Consider the following 14,227-nt stretch of genomic DNA (forward strand, 5'->3'; position numbering starts at 1 on the left):
CGTACCTTACATTCAGGAAAATAAGTTAAACTCTCAAATGGTCATTCTCCAACCATTCTGAGTCTTTAGTTGACAGATCACAATGAATTCAATATCCAGGGGCGCCTGGGTGACCAGTCAGTTTAGCATCTGCCTTCCACACAGGTCATGATCCCAAAGTCCTGGGATTAAGCCCCACATCCGGCTCCCTGACTGAAAAGGAGTCTGCTTCTTGTTCTTCCCTTTTCCTCTGCCCCTCTTGCTTAACTCATGTTCTCTCTCACTGTCTCAAATAAATAACATTTAAAAATCTTAAAAAAAAAAAAAAAAGAATTCAATATCCAAATGAGATCTAGAATCTGTCAGCATGGATCCTTCATCACATCAATGAACCATGTGCACGTCGTGGTGCGCAGCAACATCTGTAGAGGTAAAATGCTTGAGAAACAGTGAGCAACTCACTTTATCTGCAATTAGAGCAAGGGTCAAAAGTAGGGATCTTGGCAAATGACCTGGTTGCTAGAAATTAGTTGAGAGTAATCATGCACTATTAAAACTTGTTTCTCAGATACATTATTTTACAACCCGTGTTGCCTCCAGGCAAGAGTAAATCTAGAGAAGGGGAAAAAACAAAATAAAACAAAACAAAACCACATGTTCCTACTTTGCATTGAAATCTCATCACTTAGAGTGATTTAGCAACAAAAACTCACCCTAAGGTTTAAGGAACTAAGTAAAAATTCTCCACACTGCTTCTTAGCCTGTAAAAAATTGCACCACTTGAGGATAATTTATCCTGGTGTCTCTGCTCCTCTATCTGCCCCTGTGATCAGGTTATATTCTGGTGCCTGGTTATCATAAATGTTTCATCTTTGGTGTTCCCTTGAGTTTCTGAGTATGATGATTGCATCGATTAGCTTGCCTCTCCTTTCTTTGTGTTTTCTTTTTATTTTACACTTTCAAAAATAAGCAGATGATATCTCTGGATCTTCACATGAGGAAAAGAATGTGTGAATTAGTAATCTTTTTCACCAACTCTTGGAAGAAGTCCAGATCCCAGCCCAACCAAACCCGAGTTAATATGTTGCTTGAAAAAAAATGTGTCAGACTTTTTATTATTTTACTCTTTTGAAAGGTTCATAAGTGGTAGAGATTGAATGGTCAACATTAGTGCATACCTTATTATTTATTACCTTATAATGACAGTAGTGTTTTCAGTTGTGACATGTGATTCGTCAGATGTCAGGAGCTGGAATCCAGTGAAAAGCTATAGCAGTCTGGCCTGAGGGCTGAGGCTCATTTTACTAGTGTACCTGGTGTACATGTTTTACAAGAGGGGTGGGGTCTCTGAGTTAAAATGATTGGAGTATGTGGGTTCTTCTCAGAAAATTAGCTCATGCAGAAAATTCAGCTCTCCTATGGGTATTTCCTCTGTTTCTGCCCCTTTTCACACATAAACTAGCATTAGCTGAAGGCTGTGTCTTGTGGAAGCAGATAAATTAGGTGTAAAGCTTCCCATTGGTAACTCTTGGCAATTTAATAATTAGAATGTACCAGAACTAAGAGCATCTCTCATGATGTAATGATTTATTTTCCACATGTAATTAAAATATGCCTATATCATTAACAGACATTGGCTAGGCTTAAGTGGATCTTGATAAGCACCTTGGGAAAGGAACAGAGGGAAGGAAAGCATAGTCAAACACCATAAAAAATTTTAACACATATTATATCTAGAATGATAGAATCATCATATTTTACAGGTGTATGGGCTCATTAAATTTAACCTTTTCGTTTTACTGGAAAGGAAACTGAGGCCCACAGAGAAAACGTGCTTTTATCTTAGTCACACAACTATTTAGTGGCAAAATCCAAACTGGAGAATGGTCTCCTGACTCCACGCCTGGTTTCCTTGTATGATCAAGCACTGTTTTTGCTTAATCCCTAGCCATCTGTCCAACTTTGCTGCAGTGACAGGCCAGACTATACCCGCTTCCCACCAGCGTGCAAGCTTTCCCAGGCAACCATCCAAATGGCCTTTAGTATTTATACAGAAAAGTTGAAAGACTGTTCATTCTAAAAAATTCATTGTCTTTGTATTTTTTAAAGACATACACATACACACACAAACACAAAAAGACTTGGACATACATGACTTTGTTGGGAGTGCTTTTTGGCTCCATGTTCTCTAGCAGGATGGCCAAATCGATCGAGACCCTCATGTGATCAGAGGCAGACATTTTCAGGTCAACACACTGTCCCTGAAGCCCTTGTTCATTGACACTTGCTCCCTTTTGGGTAGTGATCATGAAAACCCTCTGCCTTTAACAGTTTGTTTTAGAACATGTTTACCTTGAACTTCCTAGTTTCTTATGAGGAAATAATGGCAAATATTTGCAAATTTTCATGTGTGGATTAAAATTGTAAAACTTGGGATCCCTGGGTGGCGCAGTGGTTTGGCACCTGCCTTTGGCCCAGGGCGCGATCCTGGAGACCCGGGATCGAATCCCACGTTGGGATCTCTGCATGGAGCCTGCTTCTCCCTCTGCCTGTGTCTCTGCCTCTCTCTCTCTCTGTGACTATCATAAATAAATAAATAAATAAATTGAAAAAAAATAAAAAATAAAATTGTAAAACTTGGTAAACAGATATTGATGGCATGAAGTGTTCTTACAACCACTGGAAACAGAGATCTTTAGGGCCTGAGACTCTGAAGTTGAGGTCTTCTTACACTATTGATTAGCATAGAACATGTATCAATTACATTGGAATCAAGAGACTGAAATTGAGTCCCATATTTAGATCAGAGAAAAAGGATTTGGGTCAATTTTGTGTCTGATTTAACTGTCATTACCTGAAAAACATTTTTTCCTCCTTCAGTGATGCTTCCTCGAGAGTATTTCTCCCAGAATTGTGTACATAAATTTCTCTTCCACTGTTCAGCTGTAATTGGTGGCCTTCACTGTGCCTTTACATTCAGGTGGGTCAGGAGCTTTTAGACTAAAGAGTTCATGCTTCTTCCAGAATGAGTAGAGATGGCTTCCTTGAAAATCACCACAACTATTTCTGTCAAATAGAGCTATCCTACCATTTTGGTGGATACTTATGCTTTTATATTATGTTTCCATTAATATTTTATAATAGCAGTCTATCTTACCTGAAAGCAACGAGAAATGTAGATGTTCTAAGCCTCAGGCTGGATTGTACTTTTATGCTTAATATCTCTATTACCTATATTTCAAGAGAGACAAGAAGAAAAGGAAAAATGTATCTTGGGTCAATTCTCTTTATCATCAGTTTTCTAAATTATGGAGAAGATACACTTGTGATTATTACACCCAGGTGTTAAACTGATAATTAAAACATAAGTGGTAAAAAAATAAAATAAAATAAAATAAAATAAAATAAAATAAAAAAATAAAAAAGAAAAAAGAAAAAAACATAAGTGGTGACTGGGTGACGGGCACTTAGGGGAGCACTTGACAGGATGAGCACTGGGTGTTATACTATATGTTGGCAAATCAAATTCCAATAAAGAAATATACAAAAAAAAAAACCTAAGTGGTAAATATGTATTTTCAAAATATATATTACAAAATATGTGGAACCAGGACTTCTAGATACACACACAGTTTAAGAATCATGATAAAAAAATAGATGTGTATATGTAGACATACACATATATCTATAAACATATTTATTCAGAAGCATTCATAAAGTTAGTATAACTATTACCTTTATTAGTTCTAGGATAATTGTCAAAGATCACACTGGTTTTAGCAATAATTCAAAATTTATTTGTGACCCACCTTAATAATCTTGCAAGAGATGAAATCCTGGGGAGTCAGATGTGGCCCACCAAGGCAAAGAGGCCCAGGTCAAGATGGCATTGATTGATCATGAGCTTAAGAGCTTGGTAGCTTATTAGGATGCCAGTTTAATAATTCCTATATAAGCGGAGGAAGAGGGATTTCTGGAAAATAATTAAAGAATACCTTTCCCTTCCCTTTTCTTTCTTTTCCTATCCTTTGCCTTCTCTTCCTCTTTCCACCCCTACTTCCATTTCTATCCCCATCTCTTTCCCTCTTTCCACCACACTGCCTTCCCCTCTGACCCTCCCTCCTTTTCTGTCTGCTTCTCTTACCTGTTTTTATTGTTGATGGTAATAAGTACATGCTGTGTGTTCCAAGCCAAATTTTAAGGGCTGTACTGACTCAAGTTAAATCTCTTTCTTTGAGAATGTGTTTATTCTCATCCTAGACTATCAGCTTCCTCAAATGTATACAAGATCAGGATCACAAGTTCTAATTCTATACAGTTCTCCAAATATTTTACTCTGTTTGATATCCAATTTTAAAATATTTTTCTCCTATAAGTATTACCCCCTTTGACTCATTCCCATGTAATATCTTTCCCTGAATTATGGATTGTAAACTCATATGATTCAGTACCTCAGAACAATGTCCTAACCTAGAGGGGAAAGGTTACATACACTGGAGATTTGTTGTTCTTGGCATCTTTCCTGTAGGTTCCTTGCTTCACGGAATCAAATGAAGTTAAATGGCACAATCTGATCTTGGAATGACAAAGTTAGGTGGTTTATAATAATTTTATTGGATCTAAAAGATTTATACTTTCCTTATACAGTTCCTGTTCTGTCACCTATGCCTCTAGCCATAGCATTGGGCTAAATATATATATATATTTATATATATATGATATATATGCCATGTGTGTATTCTATCAAATAAATATTTTTCCAGTTTAATGTTCAATTCACTTCCTATATTTAATAACCACAATGGGAAAAAGAGGCCATCATGAAATGTAGTACTGTTATCTGGTTTACTTTACCCATGAACTTGGTTTAAAATAATTACATACTGGTAGTATTCTAGAGTACATCTCTTCATTAATGAGTTGTTTCTTAGAGTATAGGTAATCTTCCTTAAGTGATAAGCTGTGTGACTTATTTTAGAAAGCACTATTGGAGTTCTGAGAGACTACTTGTTACTAAGTGAGTTCTGAACACTTAAAAATCAAAATTGAAGAAAATTACAGGCAGAGAACACACATATTTATCCCCTTTATTATTGATAGAAGCCAAGTTGTAGAATTAGGACTTTTAAAACAAATAACCTTGCTGACTCTGAACCCTAGAATTTATTTACATCAGGACAGCTTGGGTCTGGGAGAAATTTCCCACAATGGAGAAAGCAGGAAGGAAGAACTCCCAAGATGGGAAGATCAAGGCTGAAAGGCAAGTGCCCCATTATTCTTCACATTTATCAATCATAAAGGTTACTCATTTCCCCAGGGGCCTAGTGAGAAAGGATTGAAAGAGTAGTCAGGTGGGCATTAAGGAAAAATTAATTCCTCATAGGAACTAGTGAGGATAAGACTGTCTGCCCTGCTAAAATACTGGACTAGTACAAAGGGAATCTAGATTTTGGTTCTTGCTACCCAACTAACTAGCCCTAGAACTTTGGATTCTGGTTTTCAATCACATCATCTGCAGAAAGACACCTGCTGTTTTAATAAGTTTGAGGATCTCTTTGCTTGTTTATGTAATAAAAATGCCTGCTATTTGTTGAGCACTATTCCCAGGTATTGGGTCCAGGTGTTTTATAAACTAGTTCACTTACTTGTCAGAAAGCCCCTTACTTTATAAAGGCCTAGAGGGTTAAGAGACAGCTTAAGTTGCATAACCTGTAAGTGGCAGATTCAGGATTTAAACTCTAGTTCTAAAAATAAATAAATAAATAAATAAATAAATAAATAAATAAATACCCTAGTTCTTCTGCTAATCTCTGTGCTACACTCATGATGTGTGAGTCATGATGTCACACACAAAACTACATGATGAAACAAACACTTAGTATATATCTTTGAGTACGTTGGCCAAAAAAATATTCTTTGAAGTGACTCAAGATTCATATAGCACCCAGTTTTTGTAGGACAAAGCAGAGCTCCAATGTATTCCCCAATCCTGGACGGAAGAGCTCACAAAAGCCTATTCCTTGCTAGAGATGGCTGCTAGAAGATGCATATTGATAAAAAAAAGAAAAGATTCTGGGATAGTATGATTTTTAATCCACCCATCTCAGTGCCCACACTCCAGGTGAGAACAGTTCACAATAAAAAGCAATGATAAATGATAATAATAATTACCTTTGTCATAATTATTTCTTGAAAGAAAGGATTCTGGACTTAAAATCTTTATTTTTTTCTTTCTTGAAAAAAATCATTCTGATTTTAGAATTTTTATTCCTTAGGGAAATTTTAACATTATTCTTTTAGATCAGATTCCAAATGTAAACTTAGAGGTTATATATATATTATATGTAATATATGTCAATATATATTATATATTATATATTATAAATTTTATATATTATAAATTTATAAATTATAATTTATGAATTATTTATAATTTATAATATATATTTAATTAAAAGAATATTTCATATTTTTGGATAACATTTCCTTTAAGGTTTTAAGGCCTTAGAATGAGAGCAGTCAAAATAGAATCATCTAGAAATTTCAGGACTACAAACGGTAAAGCATAGAAAACAATGGTGGGAGCTGAGATTCCATTCTTTTCCCATCTGTCAGTGACCTGATTATAGATACACAACTTGATAATTTCCTGAGTCCCACCTGTCAATTGTATTAAAATAACAAACAAAAAGAGCAAGCATAGTGAGCATAGTGAATACTTGAAGAAATAATTTTATTAGCTCTGAGACAACAGGTACACACATCTGATCAAGGATTCACTTCACTTCTGATTCACTTCTGAAGTGAATCTAGAAACTATAATTTCAGCAGGTGCTAGTGTAGGTGGAAATTTTAGTATGGACCGCATAGTGTCAGTGGTTATGAATAAATATAGAGTTACATGGTTTTGAGATATTCTCTGTGATATTGAGAGTGACAATATGGTTAATTGAACTGTCAGGTGAGACTGCTAATTCATCAAAGACCTCTTGGTGGATGAGATCCATTTTTCTTAAACAAATCATGTGTAGCACACCCACTGTATATTGAAAGCATTGATAGGCATTTCATGCAGAACTCAAAGAGAAAGACACAATTGAGAAACTCAATGGAACAAAAGTTTAAAAATCTATTAATGTTTACACTGAGCTTAGAAATGATATGGGTTTACTTCTGATCCATTAGAAAATATAGTAGTGAATGGGTGACGGGCACTGGGGGTTATTCCGTATGTTGGTAAATTGAACACCAATAAAAAATAAATTTAAAAATAAATAAATAAATAAGAAAATATAGTAGATGAAAGAAAGATTCAAAAAGATATTGGCTAATTATATAGTTTCGAGATAGTAGATAGAAACAAACAGGAGAACTATGCAATTTTATTCAGGCCTTTAATAGCATGCCAAATGCAGTAGCTTCATCAACTATCTAAAATTTTGTTATAAAGTAAATTGTTAATCATCTAAACATAGACTTTTAAGAATATAAATTAGACTGGAGACTTTAATCATCCATTAAGTCAATTGAGCACTAAATAAATTCCAGGATAGAGTCGTTTGATATATAGCATTTAGAAAATAGATGTATATGTAAATTTATTGTATTCCTTGCTCTGCTGTGTATGAAAGAGGGAGATAAGCATAAAAAAAAGACATTTATATTTGGATTTGTAAAACTTTTACAACTATAGAAAGTAATATTTTAAGTCTATAAGTAGCTTGTTTAAACAAAAAATAGTTGTTCTCCTTTTATTTGGGAAGCAGAAAGTGTTGGTCAGCTGTGCAGTGAAATGTGTGGGAAAAGTAATAATTCATTTGTCTACTTTTAAGCGCAAATTTAAAAAGACCTTGTTGGATTCTACAAATTAGCTGCTATCGGAGCTATGGACATTGTATTTTATTTATTAAGCATATTTTATGCCTAAGTTAAATTGAACAGACATGTATGAGACTTTGCATTCTCTGGTTTTCTAGAAGACAATGTGTTATAGAGCACTTTGCTAATTAATATTTTTATTAACAGTAGTGTAGGATGGGACACCTGGGTGGCTCAGCAGTTGAGCATCTGCCTTTGGTTCAGGACATGATCCTGTGGTTCTGAGATCGAGTTCCACATCGGGCTCCCTGCATGAAGCCTGCTTCTCCCTCTGCCTACTTCTCTGCCTATCTCTGTGCGTCTCTCATGAATAAATAAAATCTTAAAAAAAAATAGTAGTGTAGGAGAAGTTGTTGATTATATACTTTACAAAGCCATAGAATGGGACCAAATTTAATTACTTAGGGAATCAAAGCAGGACTGTTAAGTCTAAAAATCACTTTGAGAATCACCAACTACCATTTCTAAAACTCCCCCAAAGCTAACATAACTTAGGTTGTGTTTTTCTAGAATTTTTTTATTCTAATCAGATACATAGATGCCTAGATAAATAGATGATAAATAATTTTAAGAAATGTTAATTGATAAGTGTGAGATTATACATAAAAGTCACACGTTATCATATTTTTGTAATCTTATTTTTTATTTTGTAATATATCTTTCATCATACAACGCATATAGATCTACATGTTTATGTGTCATATGGATCCACTGTTTTTAATTCTTGTAAAATATTGATTAGTATGACTACATTACATTTAATTTGTTACCCTTTGGTGAACTTTTCCATTGCTTCTAATTTTTCAGTATCCAGGCAGTACTGAAATAAATATTGTAGGACTTGAAAGAATGTTTCTGTAGGGGGGACATTAAGAAGTGGAAGTATCTGGTCATACAATATGTACATTTTAAATATTCACATATAGCAGCTCTGTCAAATTCTACCACCAGCTTCAGTGTGTAAGAATATGTTTCTGAGTTGACAAAACTAAAATGTTTGCCAAATGGATGATTAAAAATAATGTCTTGCATTTGTAATACCAATGACTACTTGATGGAACAATTTTCAATATGTTTACTGGCCACTTGTATTTATTTTATGAATAATTGCTTATATTTTTTAAAATATTTTATTTAAGAGAGGGAGGGGTATTTAAGAATAAGCAGAGGTAAGGGGCAGTGAGAGAGAGACAAGCAGACTACTCACTGAGCAGGAAGTCTGACACAGGGCTCAATCCCTGCACCCAGATCATGACCTGAGCTGAAGGCAGACTGATAACTGACTGAGCCACTCAGGCACCCCTAATTGCTTGTATTCTTTACCTCTTCTTAAGTCACTAGGGCTTTTTTTTTTTCTTTTTTTGTAGTTCTTAAATATTCTGAACAATAATTTTATGGTGCAGGTTATAACTATTTTCTCTCAATCCTGCTTTTTTGTTTGTATGTTTTGTTTGTTTGGTTTATTATTATTATCATTTGGCTATAACTGACATATAAGAGGTGTGATGATTTTCCACTAGGACTGTTTGTTAGGCTTTAGATTTACAAAAAATTTGAGTGGAAAGTACAGAAAGTTCTCAGACTCCCTCTCACCCCCACCCCCCCCATTTTTGCTTTAATTTCATTATAATGTCTCCTGCTACCAGGAGCTTTTGATCTTGTTGTAACCACATTTACAAGTCTTTTATTTTATAACTATTATTTGTCTATTCCTTTTTAAGTAACTCTTTCCTATCCAAGATATTTATTTAATCCAATGTCTTATATTTTCTCCCAGTTTTTTCCCTTACTGATGATCTTATGTTTCCTTCCCTTGATTTAAACTAATCTATGCCTCTTTTTAAGAATATATATTACCCCCACTCTCCTTTTTCTTCATTGCATACTCATACCCCAGTCAGCTCACATTCAGGTGTCACTCCAATGCTCTTTCTTCCACCAAGTATTCTCTAATTCTCCTGTTAGAGTCCTCCTTATGATTCATTTTATATTGTACTCAAAATGGTTGAAGCAGTATTATGTTTGTTTCAGTATATTACTCCTCTGTATAGTCCTTGAGAAGAGGATCTATAAATCTTGATATCCCCAAAGAATCTCATTCGACGCTTCAAAGAATAGGTTTTCTATTAAAGTTTGTAAAGAGAAAGAGTGTATGTTTAGTTTTGGACAGCTGAATACTCGGTCGGGACAACAGTAATTATTTTCAAATACTTGAACACCTGTTCAATGTTAAAGGAATTAAAATGGTCCTATATGGTCAATGGATGGTTGCTAAGAACAATCTGATTTGTGTCAATATAAAGAAGACATTTTCAACAAATAGAATTCTCTGAAAATGAAATGAACTCACAAAGGAGTGACTCGAGTGTCCACAGACAGATGCAAGCAGAAGTAATGCATTAATATTCCTTTTTTAAAAATTAATATTACACCTTTCTTTTTTTTAAGATTTTATTTATTTATTCATGAGAGACACAGAGAGAGAGAAAGAGAGGCAGAGACACAGGCAGAGGGAGAAGCAGGCTCCATGCAGGGAGACCGATGTGGGACTAGATCCCAGGACTCTGGGATCATGCCCTGAGCCCAAGGCAGGCACTAAACCACTGAGCCACCCAGGGATCCCCTCTATAAGCTTTTCTTATCCATAGTAGGACTACTGAATAAATAAAATGGCAGCTCCTTTTGTCTGCTTCAACAGTTTTAACTTTAGACTCCTGATATTGATGACCATCTTCCATTCTTCCAATTTCCAGTTAACACCCATCCCCACAGGCCATTTTATTTGACTTTAAACATGATTTGCTTTTCATTTACAAAAATTCTTAGGATAGATGTTACTTTTTACCACTGAGATGGATGATTTTATTTTCACTTTTTGGAGAACTTTTTAGAGGTTAATTTCTCTCAGGGTTCAATATTAAATCTATTCCAAAGCCCAAACTTTATCTACAAAACCAATAAATACACACATTGTGCATGGAAATATATATACATTTAATACTTTATACAATTTGCACTAAATTGATTTATTTTATAAATGTTTCTCCCAGCTTTTCTATAGGCATATCAATCACAGACACTCTCAGAGAAATGTCACTCAGTGTGTTAAAAATAGAGCAAAACAAAACAAATACAAGTCCTAGGAATTCATATTCTATCTTCTTTATATTTTAAATTAGGCTGTTAAACTAAATGACAGAAAACTGGTACTTCTACAATGCTATGCATTTTGCCCAGAACATTGATAAAACTTTGGTGAATATGAAATAAGCACAATGCAAAATGTTATTTCCCAATAGAAATTTGTTTATTAACTATGAACCAGAACCTTTTGTAGAATCAGAAAGCATAATTCAGCAAGGGAAGATTATAGCAGAAACATGAACATAGATCATCACTAATCATGAAGAATCTATAAGAGTATTTTGTCATTCTTTCAACAAATAATTCTTGTGCTGCTGCTACTCCTGGAGCTCTCTCTTAGGCATTGGGAATAAAAGCCAAATACCAGACAATTGAGGGCTTTTGGGCTTCTTTGGAAGAGAAGGGTTGCTGAAGGTCTTCCGATTTTGAGCTGTAGTTGGACATTGCTGCTTTCACATCCTTATAATCAGTCAGTAGGGGATGGATGCAGTAGCTGAACATAACATATTTAAAGTAATGCTATCTCTTAGCTTCTTAGCACGATGCTAGTTAAGCAGTCCACAAAACCATTGATAAAAAGCAAAATAATCTGAAAGACTGTGCTGGAATCATCAGTCAAACCAAAAAGGCCCCTCTTCATCAAGAATGTAGGGGGTACTCCCATTGGCAGACAAGGGACAGCAACAGCCAACATAAAAAAAAAAAACTGGCGATGGTTGTATTTTTTGTGGAATCTCTTCATTGTGTCCATTGTAGGAATCTCGGAAACAATACCACCTTCAGGATCAGCCCTCAACACAAAGGACATTAACAGAGCAACAGAGAAAACAAGCTAGCAAGTGATTATGGCTGTGGTTAATAAGTCCTGGAGTTGCACTTGAGGTTAATATAAAAAAAAAAAATTCTTAAGACACATGAAGTAATTCAGCAGAATATTAGAGAAGGTGACTACTTGGTAGAATCAGCCCCATGGGCCAATTTCCAGTAGCTATAAATGCAAAACATTGCTCAATAGCAATTCAGAGGTCTGCAACCACTGCATAAATACCTCAGAGGAGGAAAGGTACTTGGAATGCAGCTCAGAGACTGGAAGTTTCTAGAAAAATATCTCAGCGGTTGGCAATTCATTGGTCCATAACTTGAGTATCGGCAATTTCTCACTAAATAGTTTTGGGATTGGCAGCTTCTGGCAATATAACACGATGGTGAGAAGGCCCTGGGGATGCAGGGAAGATGCTGGTAGCCTCTATACCTCAAACTACCCAGTCCACAGTGGTTTAGGGGTCGGAAACTGTTGGACCAGCAATTAAGTTCCCCAAAGCATTTGAAGCCATTGCTGAAACTCTGGAAGGCTTTAGGTGCACATTGGCTGGGTCTGTAGCAATTAGATACATACCCCTTCTTCTGAGTGCATGGGCTGCAGCTGGGTTTGGGTCCAATGTTGGTAGTTTCACAGGCACTGCAAACTTGGCCCGCTGTTGGAGAGTTGCAGGGCACACAGGAGTTTGATGGGTCACAACTTGCGGTGCAGGTCTTGAGCTCACAGCTAGGAGATTCACAGCTTGGTGCTTCACCAAAGGTTTCTTGGCAGTTATCCAGGAGCCAGAGATTTCCTTGGTAACTACTGGGTAAGCAGAGCCCAAGAGTAGGGCTTACATCACTGGAGCAAAGAGTAATGGAAGGAGTTACTGGGATATAACAGTGAGTTCTGTAGGATGTGCTGCTGCAATTCCCAGAATAGCCTGAGAGAGACATGGAGCCTGACTGCATGTTCAGTGATGGCTGTGGAAGTATGGTGATACTGTGGCCCACGGAGTTTTTATATCTTTCCTGGAGATTGTCTGCAGCTTCTCCAGACTCTCTTCCTTCTCACTGCCTCGGACAACAACACAACATCTTATTAATGTGTTGTTTAGCTACAGCAGCTGACATCTTTGCACTCCTATAAAAATAAGTTTATTTTGATTCTTCAAAGTATCTCTCATCGCCACTTTGAGCATCACCCATCACCCATCATCTGTAGACCATAGCTTCAGTGAATAGTGATTTTAACATTAATAAGCAAACTCTCATCTGTCAATCATTGGTTAACAAGAGTTCACGTGTCTATGGGTTTCTGCAGCTAGTCGTTAGAGGGTTAATAAGGATTCCAGCAAAACAAGGAACCTGTATTTTCCATTCTTTTGGCTACTGTAAAATACTGTTGGACTTAATCCTATATTGTGAACTGAGCTGAATACTTTGTCTCAATACTGTTGCTTAAAAGAGAGGGTAAAGCATTGAACTATTAATAGAAAGAATTGTTCCCCCAAAATATGTACTATGCTCTTAACTGTGCTAGGCCATATATTGGTGATGACTTCTCATCTGACATATTTGGAGAATTCCCCCTCTAAGACACAGTAATCCACGTGAGATTTAGTGACCTAACTTGTGCTCATGGGTCAGTGGTTGCTAAGTAACCGAGACTTCTATGAGATTTCTTTCTTAGAGTTTCTGCAATATGTAGTATCAAAGAAGGCCAGTTTCTCAAGATTATGTCTTCCTAATTGGCTAAGATTATATATCATGCATTCCATTGTCCCAGCTGTAAAGCCCAATTCCTGCCAGATGTATACCATTTTTCTGTTTCTCCCAAAATAAGTTTGATTTATTCTTGATTTGCTTCTTTTTTGTACATAGACTTTATCTTATTCCTGTGTTGAAGAGTTATTTTTTTCTATACCCACAAAAGAGAATAGCTATGTTTAAAAGTGTATTTGAATAACATATAGTTCCTATAAGTACTGTACATCTTAAATGACACTTTTTGCTCCTTATGGTGAAAGTGGATGGAAATATTTTATTTAAAGATTTTAATTCAAACTGAAGAATTGGCATTTTGTTCTTGAAAATATAAACTATAATTCAAACTTACAACCTACATTGAATTGGAAACAGGAATGCATTTATTAACAGTGATGAGTTCAGAGAGAGGACAGTACCAACTTATTCAGGTAAGATAAGCTATGAGGATAGTTTTTAAAATACACTGTCCTTACAGATGACAATTAGATTTCTCTTCCTATTCTCTGCTTCTCAGCTAGATTTTTAAAATGCACACCAATTTAAATCTACAGACTTTCTCCATTTTTCTCAATCTGAGTTTTCTCCATGCTTCTCTCAATATTTATTCTGTAAGCAACTCTTTATTAAACATGTTTTGCTGTCTTGTGAAGTGTCTCTC

The 14,227-nt window shown here is 35.6% G+C and overlaps 1 protein-coding gene across 3 annotated transcripts in view; it reads right to left on the reverse strand.

Annotated features, from left to right (window-relative positions):
• Positions 1–2,596: 2,596 nt before the first annotated feature.
• The window catches only part of KRTAP24-1 (keratin associated protein 24-1), a 30,301-nt gene continuing 18,670 nt past the window's right edge, over positions 2,597–14,227 (reverse strand). The window contains exons 2-4 of one of the 3 annotated variants that reach the window (XR_005382249.1): positions 4,472–4,598; positions 3,789–3,952; positions 2,597–3,210 (exon numbers count right to left, since the gene is read on the reverse strand). Coding sequence is in view for 1 of the 3 variants with exons in the window: in XM_038581315.1 (XP_038437243.1) it covers positions 12,010–12,771 (762 nt within the window). In the remaining 2 variants the exon portion in view is untranslated. Of the gene's footprint in view, positions 3,211–3,788; positions 3,953–4,471; positions 4,599–11,155; positions 12,874–14,227 lie in introns of those variants that run through there. The other 2 variants (XR_005382247.1, XM_038581315.1) reach the window with 2 other exon arrangements.

This window comes from Canis lupus, chromosome 31 (genome assembly GCF_011100685.1).
Source record: "Canis lupus familiaris isolate Mischka breed German Shepherd chromosome 31, alternate assembly UU_Cfam_GSD_1.0, whole genome shotgun sequence".
Classification (NCBI taxonomy): Eukaryota; Metazoa; Chordata; class Mammalia; order Carnivora; family Canidae; genus Canis; species Canis lupus.